The sequence below is a fragment of the Nerophis ophidion genome, linkage group LG16 (genome assembly GCF_033978795.1).
Source record: "Nerophis ophidion isolate RoL-2023_Sa linkage group LG16, RoL_Noph_v1.0, whole genome shotgun sequence".
Classification (NCBI taxonomy): Eukaryota; Metazoa; Chordata; class Actinopteri; order Syngnathiformes; family Syngnathidae; genus Nerophis; species Nerophis ophidion.
This window is the reverse complement of record NC_084626.1, coordinates 1,983,856-1,995,696: the sequence shown is the minus strand read 5'-3', so window position 1 is coordinate 1,995,696 and position 11,841 is coordinate 1,983,856. Positions and strand designations below refer to the sequence as shown.

Below are 11,841 nucleotides of genomic sequence, written 5' to 3'. Positions count from 1 at the left end.
CACCGGGCCGCAGAATAATGTTTTATTTATTTATTAATTTTACAAATTGTTTTTTTTTTTTTTTTTTTTACTAAATCAACATAAACAACACAAGTTACACTTACAATTAGTGCACCAACCCAAAAAAACCTCCCTTTTTCATGACAAAAAAAAAAAATAATAATAATCCCCTCCCCCCGCCGGGCCGCGGGACAAATTTATCAAGCATTGACCGGTCCGCAGCTACAAAAAAGTTCGAGAACACTGGAATAAACCACAGTAACCTTGACTGTATGTATATATGTACATATATATATATATATATATATATATATATATATATATAAATCCCCTGAAAAGCAGGGAAACCTGCAAAACAGGCTTGTAGGGATGAAATAGCCTCTGTGTTTTTTTTCCTGACCTAACGTATATATACATGTATCTATAACCTAGCACCGGGGTCAAAAGGTTTGGGGACCCCTGCCTTTCGCCTTGACAATAGAAGGACGAGGACATAATCTGACAAGTTGGTCAAATTTGGCATCCAATTCAGACCCGGTAATGGCGAGAAGGACGCGAAAATACGCTTGATTTATGAGTCATTCTCCATCAAAACAGGAATATATAAGCAACCTATCAGTCGGCATCCCAGCGAGGGCAGACGTTGTACAGTAAGTGATGTTTTATTATGTTTGTTGGCTTATATGTTTGTTAGCTAATATACTTACTTTCAGTGTGTATATTAAACCTTAATGGAGGTGTTTTTTTAAATGTTGTATAAGCAGAATAGAGCGACTCCAATAGCTGACTTTTGCTGGCATTTATTTACTATTTAGAATGCAATATAAAGAAAATATATGTTTCTTGTCTTACAGGAGGATTGTAAATGATAGGCAAGATTTTTTTTTTATGTGCATTTCTCCTTTAAGCATTGTTGACATATGGACAGAAGCAGTGATAAGAAAAAAAAAACATTACATATGAAATAATACATCCTTGAAGATTTTCAACCAAAAAAAATAAAATAAAAAAGTGGGACAGACTTGAGATTTTTTAAAGCTATAAACAAGAAATAAGTGCCGTGGTACATCGAGACAAATTCACAACTTATTATTCATAACCCTTAATTTACAATCAGTTAATTCCCAGGCCGTGCTGTCTTATTGGGAGTTTTAATCAACTAAATGTCATTAGATATGTCTAAGCCCCCATGTAAATCCTGGCATGGGCACGTCCAATCATGGCACTTTAAAAAAACAAACATATTTTTAAACAAATGCGCACACAGTTTTTAGACTTATGGCACCACATTTTTCCAGGAAAGTCACAAATTCCCTCCAATCCTATCGATAGATCTATTCCCACTAGAGTTCCCACTTCTAAGGTCACTTCTATTTCCACGGAACGACTCACTACTCGTTAAACACATAGCAGAACATACAGAACGTATATGTGTAGACTATCACTGGGTTACTTATACTGTATATATACAATATTCTCTCTTCTAATAAATATATTATCGATGCAATGCACACAGTAGGCAGTTCAGTTATGTAGTTTTTTTATTTTATTTTATTATTATTTTTAATATAAGTGGCCTGACACCACTGGTTTAATGTAGCGTGAGATGCGGGTGCTCCGAAACAAGGTTGACCTGGGAGTTGTCTGTAGGGTTCTTTGTTCTCTGGGGGTGTCAGAAAAGTTCCAGGGCTGTTAACGTTGATTGCGTCTGTGGTTCGTACTCTTCAGGTTAGGTGTAACTAATTTTTTGGACTTAACCTCCTCCAGGTACTGCAGTCCTGAATAATGACACTAACTTGTAATAAAGCCACTTTCTGTGGTTTGTACTCTCCAGGTTAGGGGTACCTATTTTTTTTTTCCGACTTAGTACTGCAGTCCTGAATAATGACTCTCACTTGTAATAAAGAACTTTCTGTGGTTCGTACTCTCCAGGTTAGGCGTACCTAATTTTTTGGACTTAACCTCCTCCAGGTACTGCAGTCCTGAATAATGACACTCACTTGTAATAAAGAACTTTCTGTGGTTCGTACTCTCGAGGTTAGGCGTACCTCATTTTTTTTACTTAACCTCCTCCAGGTACTGCAATACTGAATAAGGACACTCATTTGTAATAAAGCAACTTTATGTGGTTTGTAGTCTCCAGGTTAGGAGTACAGTACCTTTTTTTTTTTTTTGACTTAGTACTGCAGTTCTGAATAATGACACTCACTTGTAACAAAGAACTTTCTGTGGTTCGTACTCTACAGGTTAGGGGTACCTCATTTTTTGACTTTAACCTCATCCAGGTACTGCAGTCTTGAATAAGGACACTCACTTGTAATAAAGCAACTTTCTGTAGTTCGTACTCTCCAGGTTAGGAGTACCTCCTGTTTTTTTTTTACTTAGTACTGCAGTCCTGAAAAATGACACTCACTTGTAAGAAAAAACTTTCTGTGGTTCGTACTCTCCAGGTTAGGCTTACCTAATTTTTTGGACTTACCTAAATTTTGGGACTTAACCTCCTACAAGTCCTGAAGGATGACACTCACTTGTAAGAAAAAACTTTCTGTGGTTCGTACTCTCCAGGTTAGGCTTACCTAATTTTTTGGACTTACCTAAATTTTGGGACTTAACCTCCTACAGGTCCTGAAGGATGACACTCACTTGTAATAAAGAATTTTTCTGTGGTTCTTACTCTCCATAATAGGAGTACCTCATTTTTTAAATATTTTTTTTGACTTAACCTCCTCCGGGTACTGCAGTCCTGAATAATGACACTCACTTGTAATAAAGCCACTTTCTGTGGTTTGTACTCTCCGGGTTAGGAGAAGTATTTTTTTTTAACTTAATCTCCTACAGGTACTGCAGTCCTGAATAATGACACTCACTTGTAATAAAGCAGCTTTCTGTGGTTCTTACTCTCCATAATAGGAGTACCTCTTTTTTTTTTGGACGTAACCTCCTCCGGGTACTGCCGTCCTGAACAATGACGCTCACTTGTAATAAAGCAACTTTCTGTGGTTTGTACTCTCCAGGTTAGGAGTACCTATTTTTTTTTTTTGGCTTAGTACTGCAGTCCTAAATAATGACACTCACTTGTAAGAAATAACTTTCTGTGGTTCGTACTCTCCAGGTTAGGCGTACCTATTTTTTTTTACTTAACCTCCTCCAGGTACTGCAGTCCTGAATAATGACACTCACTTGTAATAGAGCAACTTTCTATGGTTCGTACTCTCCAGGTTAGGCGTACCTCATTTTTTTTTTTTTTTACTTAACCTCCTCCAGGTACTGCAGGCCTGAATAATGACACTCGCTTGTAATAAAACAGCTTTCTGTGGTTCTTACTCTCCATGTTAGGAGTATCGCATTTTTGGGGGGGAATTAACCTCCTCCGGGTACTACAGTCCTGAATAATGACACTCGCTTGTAATAAAGAAATTTGTTGTTCAGCAAAGCATCTCCAACGTCTCTTTTGATCCAGCCGATCTGCCCTGTTGCCCATCTGCCCGGGAAAAGGTGACCAGAAATAAATTTAAAGTTAAATTTAAAGTACTAATGATTGTCACACACACACACACACTAGGTGTGGTGAAATTTGTCCTCTGCATTTGACCCATCCCCTTGTTCACTCCCTGGGAGGTGAGGGGAGCAGTGAGCAGCAGCGGTGGCCGCGCCCGGGAGTAGTTTTTGGTGCTTTAACCCCCAATTCTAACTCTTGATGCTGAGTGCCAAGCAGGGAGGTAATGGGTCCCATTTTTATAGTCTTTGGCATGACTCGTACCATATTTGATTCATTAGTACTGCGATACTATACCAGTACCGGTATACCGTTCAACCCTATTGGCTATACACACACACCTCTCTTGTTTTTTTTTGGGATAATTCAATAATCATGATCGACGTCTTTGTTCCCATGGTTGGAAAAACAAAATGAGGTCTTGCCAGTCAGACACTAGATTTTTTTGGTCAGAGGGTCCATGGTAACATTCGCTAAGCCAACTAGCAACTGGGAGGTTCCTAACCCGAATTTAAAGCATAGGAACTAACCAAGAGATTGGTCGTATCCCAGATCTTGTGAATACCACTCTACTCCGAAGGGTATTCGAAAACCAGTCCTGGAACTTTTCTGACACACCTCATACTATGAACCGTTTAATAGCCTCAGCTTGATAACTTTTATTACCAGTATAAAGTATTCATGATTATGTCCTGAGCTAAAGTATACTAAAATATCATGATGACGAAGGAAAGACAGAGCTGGGGTTCTCTTGATGCGGCGGGAAACTTACATCATCACTGACCAATGGTTGCAGCTTTGGGTAGGAGAGTAGTCTGAGAAACTTGCTCCAAAGTCCAGAGGCTCCGTTGTCTACTGTGACGAGTTTGCCGTGCTTTTGTTGGATCGGGGTCCTTAAAAAATTGTTAGTCACTGGGTTTGTTTGAGGACATCTTCTTGTTTTCGTCATTTCAGACAGTCAATTTTTCAAAAAGATGCTCCGTCAAATTTGACAGCAGACAAGGCTTGAGCTGTAGGGGGGGAAAAACAGTAAAAAAAATAAAAAAGGCATTTACACAGGGACAGATTGGATGCAAATTTGGCTCCGGACTTTTTGGCGCACTAAAAAGCCCTCATTTTTATATTGATCTCAAACCTGAATTTATTTCAGGTTTTGAAATAATGAATATGCATAATCAACTAATTGGTCAATCATTTATTTTGTCGCAAAATAAAAAAAATAGTTTGAAAATATATATATACAAATGTATCTAATTAAAAATAAGTCTAATTATTATTTATTTATTTCGCTAATTCAGAGGTCCCTATACTTTTTGACTTTGACTTAAAAGAATTTGGCTGAGCTATATATATATATGTGTGTGTGTGTATACACACATATATATATATATATATATATATATATATATATATATATATATATATATATATATATATATATATATATATATATATATATGTCTTAATTATATTATCTAGAGAATAGTGCTCAATACCGTGGTAGAGCGCAATATATGTATTTGTGGGGAAAAAAATCACAAGACTACTTCATCTGTACAGAACTGTTTCATGAGGGGTTCCCTCAATCGTCAGGAGATTTTAATGGTTTACCATGGTTCATATAGGGCACAAAACGGGTAGGTACAGGCAGGCGTGGGAGCGTGGTGATTGGCTCATGTGTTACCTAGGAGGTGTTTCCGTCCGTGACGGCATGCTGATGCAATTTCACTGCGCTTGTTGAGGGATGACAGGTCTGGGTGGTATATATTATAAACAGTTTCTCTTTCAAGCATTGGTTGCAACTTTTATTACCACTGTTGTAAGGTGTGCTGGATGCAAGAATTTGCCAAGTTATTGAATATTCTACATTATTGTCTTTGAGGTTCCAAATGTGCTTGCTGAGTTCTGTAGAATTCCGCAGACTCTGGTTTCTAAAAGAAGCCTTGTGATTGTTCCATCTGACTTTAAACTCTCCTTCAGTTAATCCTACGTACGTGTCGGATGGGTTAATGTCCTTGCGTGTTACCTTTGATGGGTAGACGACTGATGTTTGTAAGCACCCCCCGTTGAGTCTCATATATATGTTTATATATATATATATACATATGTAGTTTATAGTTTCAACACAAATATTCATATTTACACATTAAATAGCATATTTACAAAATGGTATGCCAGCTTTTTCCATAACACCCCCAATAATTTACAGTAACATTTTGTAAATGTACATTTTTTTACTGTAAAATTTACATACCTTAGTTTTAACATGAATATTCATATTTACACGTTAAATAGCACACTCCCGATATGGTTGGTAATATCGTTGGTTTTAATATAAATTGCTCCATCTCAAAGCGATGCAAAATGAATTATACAAAGGTGCGTCCTCCAAAATGAAAAATGTTCAAGTGGTTCAAGCAGTGAGATCAAACGGGGCGGAAGGATGGTGTTTGGCGGGCGTGCTGTGCTGTCACTCACCTGCTCCCACTCAGGCATTCATAGTGGGAGAGTCAGCAGAGGATGGGGTGGGGGCCGGGCTGGTTGGGGAAGTGGGGGGACTGGGTGCACACTGGGCTGGAGTGAGGCAGGAAAACAGGGCAAATCAATCGGATGAGTCAACCAACAGGAGGACTTGCCACCATTAAGACATGCAAAACTGAACTATATATACACCGTAGCCATTTTCCTTAGAAAATGTGTAGAATAAATATTACATTTCATTATTTATGTCAACGAAGATTTGCGTCAGCCTGCGACACCTAGTCATTTTGATAGTAGGCTAATATAGCTAACAGAGACACTTACGTCATGTGTTGCCTTCATTATAACACTTATATAAGACGTTTAAAGTCATTTTGATAGTAGGCTAATATAGCTAATAAAGACACTTACGTCATGTGTTGTTTTCATTATAACACTTATATAAGACGTTTCGAGTCATTTTGATAGTAGGCTAACATAGCCAATATAGACACTTACGTCATGTGTTGCCTTCATTATAAGACGTTTCGAGTCATTTTGATAGTAGGCTAACATAGCCAATACAGACACTTACGTCATGTGTTGCCTTCATTATAATATTTATGTAAGGCTTTTAAAGTCGTTTTGATAGTAGGATAATATAGCACATATAGACACTTATGTCATGTGTTGTCTTCATGATATAAAATGTTGCAAGTCATTTTGATAGTAGGCTATTATAGCTAATATATGGACACTTACATCATGTGTTGCCTTCATTATAACACTTATATAAGACGTTTCGAGTCATTTTGATAGTAGGCTAACATAGCTAATATAGACACTTACGTCATGTGTTGTCTTCATTATAACACTTATATAAGATGTTTAGAGTCATTTTGATAGTAGGCTATTATAGCTAATAAAGACACTTACGTCATGTGTTGTCTTCATTATAACACTTATATAAGACGTTTAGAGTCATTTTGATAGTACGCTAACATAGCCGATATAGACACTTACGTCATGTGTTGCCTTCATTATAATATTTATGTAAGGCTTTTAAAGTCGTTTTGATAGTAGGCTAATATAGCACATATAGACACTTACGTCATGTGTTGTCTTCATTATATAAAATGTTTAAAGTCATTTTGATAGTAGGCTATTATAGCTAATAAAGACACTTACGTCGTGTGTTGTCTTCATTATAACACTTATATAAGACGTTTCAAGTCATTTTGATAGTAGGCTAACATAGCCGATATAGACACTTACGTCATGTGTTGCCTTCATTTTAATATTTATGTAAGGCTTTTAAAGTCGTTTTGATAGTAGGCTAATATAGCACATATAGACACTTACGTCATGTGTTGTCTTCATTATGTAAAATGTTTAAAGTCATTTTGATAGTAGGCTATTATATCTAATAAAGACACGTCATGTGTTGTCTTCATTTTAGAAAATGTTTAAAGTCATCTTGATAGTAGGCTATTATAGCTAATATAGACACTTACGTCATGTGTTATCTTCATTATAACACTTATACAAGACGTTTAAAGTCATTTTGATAGTAGGCTAATATAGCTAATAAAGACACTTACGTCATGTGTTGTTTTCATTATAACACTTATATAAGACGTTTCGAGTCATTTTGATAGTAGGCTAACATAGCCAATATAGACACTTACGTCATGTGTTGCCTTCATTATAAGACGTTTCGAGTCATTTTGATAGTAGGCTAACACAGCCAATACAGACACTTAGGTCATGTGTTGCCTTCATTATAATATTTATGTAAGGCTTTTAAAGTCGTTTTGATAGTAGGATAATATAGCACATATAGACACTTATGTCATGTGTTGTCTTCATGATATAAAATGTTGCAAGTCATTTTGATAGTAGGCTATTATAGCTAATATATGGACACTTACATCATGTGTTGCCTTCATTATAACACTTATATAAGACGTTTCGAGTCATTTTGATAGTAGGCTAACATAGCTAATATAGACACTTACGTCATGTGTTGTCTTCATTATAACACTTATATAAGATGTTTAGAGTCATTTTGATAGTAGGCTATTATAGCTAATAAAGACACTTACGTCATGTGTTGTCTTCATTATAACACTTATATAAGACGTTTAGAGTCATTTTGATAGTACGCTAACATAGCCGATATAGACACTTACGTCATGTGTTGCCTTCATTATAATATTTATGTAAGGCTTTTAAAGTCGTTTTGATAGCAGGCTAATATAGCACATATAGACACTTACGTCATGTGTTGTCTTCATTATATAAAATGTTTGAAGTCATTTTGATAGTAGGCTATTATAGCTAATAAAGACACTTACGTCGTGTGTTGTCTTCATTATAACACTTATATAAGACGTTTCAAGTCATTTTGATAGTAGGCTAACATAGCCGATATAGACACTTACGTCATGTGTTGCCTTCATTATAATATTTATGTAAGGCTTTTAAAGTCGTTTTGATAGTAGGCTAATATAGCACATATAGACACTTACGTCATGTGTTGTCTTCATTATGTAAAATGTTTAAAGTCATTTTGATAGTAGGCTATTATATCTAATAAAGACACGTCATGTGTTGTCTTCATTTTAGAAAATGTTTAAAGTCATTTTGATAGTAGGCTATTATAGCTAATATAGACACTTACGTCATGTGTTGTCTTCATTATAACACTTATATAAGACGTTTCAAGTCATTTTGATAGTAGGCTGATAAAGCTAATATAGACACTTATGTCATGTGTTGCCTTCATTATAACACTTATTTAAGGCTTTTAAAGTAATTTTGATAGTAGGCTAATATAGAAACTTACGTCATGTGTTGTCTTCATTATAACACTTATAAAAGACTTGTAAAGTCATTTTGATAGTAGGCTAATATAGACACTTACATCATGTAATGTCTATATTGTAACACTTACATACGACTTTTAAAGTTATATTGGTAGTAGGCTAATATAGCTAATATAAACACTTATATCACGTGTTGCCTTCATTATAACACTTATTTAAGATGTTTAAAGTCCTTTTGATAGTAGGCTAACATAGCTAATATATAAACTTACGTCATGAGTTGACTTCATCATAACACTTTCATGGGACTTTTGAAGTAATTTTGATAGTATACCAATATAGACACTTCCATCATGTGTTGACTTCATTCTAACACTTATATAACGCTTTTAAATTCATTTTGATAGTAGGCTAATATAGCTAATTATAGACACTTACGTCATGTGTTGCCTTCATTATAACATTTATATAAGGCTTTTAAACTCATTTTGATAGTAGGCTAATATAGCTAATATAGCCAATTATGTCATGTGTTGCCTTCATTATAACACTTACATAAGACGTTTAAAGTCATTTTGATGGTCGGCTAATATAGCTAATAAAGACACTTACATTATGTGTTTCCTTTATTATAACACTTATATAAGATGTTTAAAGCAAATTTGATCGTAGGCTAATATAGCTAATATCGACACTTACGTCATGTGTTGCCTTCATTATAACATTTATATAAGGCTTTTAAACTCATTTTGATAGTAGGCTAATGTAGCTAATTATAGACACTTACGTCATGTGTTGCCTTCATTATAACATTTATATAAGGCTTTTAAACTCATTTTGATAGTAGGCTAATGTAGCTAATTATAGACACTTACATCATGTGTTGCCTTCATTATAACATTTACATAAGATGTTTAAAGTCATTTTGATAGTAGGCTAATATAGCTAATAAAGACACTTACATTATGTGTTTCCTTTATTATAACACTTATATAAGATGTTTAAAGCAAATTTGATCGTAGGCTAATATAGCTAATATCGACACTTACGCCATGTGTTGCCTTCATTGCAACACTTATATTAGACTTTTAAAGTCATTTTGATAGTAGGCTTTTATAGCTAATATAGACACTTCCGTCATGTGTTGACTTCATTATAATACTTATATAAGACATTTAAAGTAATTTTTATAGTAGGCTAAAATAGCTAATATAGACACTTGTGTCATGTGTTGGCTTCATTATAACACTTATATAAAACGTTTAAAGTAATTTTGATATAGACACTTACGTCATGTGTGGACTTCATTATAACATTTATATAAGAAGTTTAAAGTAATTTTGATAGTAGGCTATTATTGCTAATATAGACACTTACATTATGTGTTGACTTCATTATAACACTTATATAAGGTTTTTAAAACAATTTTGATAGTAGGCTAATATAGCTAATATAGACATTTACGCCATGTGTTGCCTTCATTATAAGATTTATATAAGACTTTTAAAGTCATGTTGATAGTAGGCTAATATAGACACTTCCATCATGTGATGCCTTCATTATAACACTTATATAAGACGTTTAAAATAATTTTGATATTAGAATAATATAGACACTTACATTATGTGTTGACTTCATTATAACATTTATATTAGATGTTTAAAGTAATTTGGATAATAGGCTATTATAGCTAATATAGACACTTGCTTCCTGTGTTGCCTTCATTATAACACTTATATAAGGCTTTTAAAGCAATTTTGATAGTAGGCTAATAGAGCTAATATTGACACTTACGCCATGTGTTGCCATCATTACAACACGTATATTAGACTTTTAAAGTCATTTTGATAGTAGGCATTTAAAGCTACTATAGACACTTCCATCATGTGTCGATTTCATTGTAACATTTATACAAGACGTTTAAAGTAATTTTGATAGTTGGCTAATATAGCTAATATAGACACTTGGGTCATATGTTGCTTTCATTGTAACACTTATATAAGACGTTTAAAGTCATTTTGATTGTAGGCTAATATAGACACTTACGTCATGTGTGGACTTCATTATAACACTTATATAAGACTTTTAAAGTACTTTTGATAGTAGGCTAATATAGACACTTAAGTCATGTGTGGATTTCATTACAACACTTATATTAGACGTTTAAAGTCATTTTAATAGTAGGCTAATAAAGCTAATATAGACACTGGCATCATGTTTTGCCTTTATTATAACACTTATATAAGTTGTTTAAAGTCATTTTGATAGTAGGCTAATATAGACACTTACGTCATGTGTGGACTTCACTATAACACTTATATAAGACTTTTAAAGTAATTTTGATAGTAGGCTATTATTGCTAATATAGACACTTACATTATGTGTTGACTTCATTATAACACTTAGTTATAACACTTATATAACACTTTCAAAGTCTTTTTAATAGTAGTCTAATATAGACACTGACATCATGAGTTGACTTCATTATAACAATTAAAGTTATTTGGATAGTAGGCAATAATAGCTGATATAGACACTTATGTCATGTGTTGCCTTCATCATAACAATTATATAAGGCTTTTAAAGTCATTTTGATAGTAGGCCATTACAGCTACTGGCCAGCGCTGCCTGCAGGAGCAAAGGTCACCACCTCTCTCCATGGTTCTGAGGACAGAGCACCATCAGATGGGAGGGGAGGGGGGGGGGGTGCAGTGCTGACGGCGAGACACAGCTGGCAGGTGATTAGATTTCACAGGTGGTACCTGTTAATCTAATCATCTGTTGTCTTTAACAGTAAGCAGGCCGGGAGCAGGAGGACAGAGAGGACACGGACGTGACTGAAAAGTCACGTTCTATTGGCGAAAGAGTTGGACAAAAATATACGTCCATTGAATCCCACGCTTGGCTCCTGTGCCGTGTCTACAGTGGAACTGCTTGGAAAGCGACTTCCACAACTTATATTAATGTTTTGCGGCGTGAGCTCTCTGCAGAGGGACAAAAACGGACTATATTATGAGTCGTCGTTGGTCCGTGGAGAAGAGGCAGGACAAAAGGATG

At 35.0% G+C, this 11,841-nt stretch overlaps 1 protein-coding gene across 13 annotated transcripts in view; it reads right to left on the bottom strand.

Moving 5' to 3' along the window:
* Positions 1 to 11,841, bottom strand: part of plekha6 (pleckstrin homology domain containing, family A member 6) — a 249,741-nt gene continuing 237,900 nt past the window's right edge. For 12 of the 13 annotated variants that reach the window (XM_061922543.1, XM_061922533.1, XM_061922535.1 and 9 more), the window contains 2 exons: positions 5,975 to 6,070; positions 1 to 4,506 (listed from right to left, as the gene is read on the bottom strand). In XM_061922543.1, the coding sequence (XP_061778527.1) occupies positions 5,985 to 6,070 (86 nt within the window). In that variant the 3' untranslated portion in view covers positions 1 to 4,506; positions 5,975 to 5,984. The remainder of the gene's footprint in view (positions 4,507 to 5,974; positions 6,071 to 11,841) is intronic. The other variant, XM_061922534.1, reaches the window with a different exon arrangement.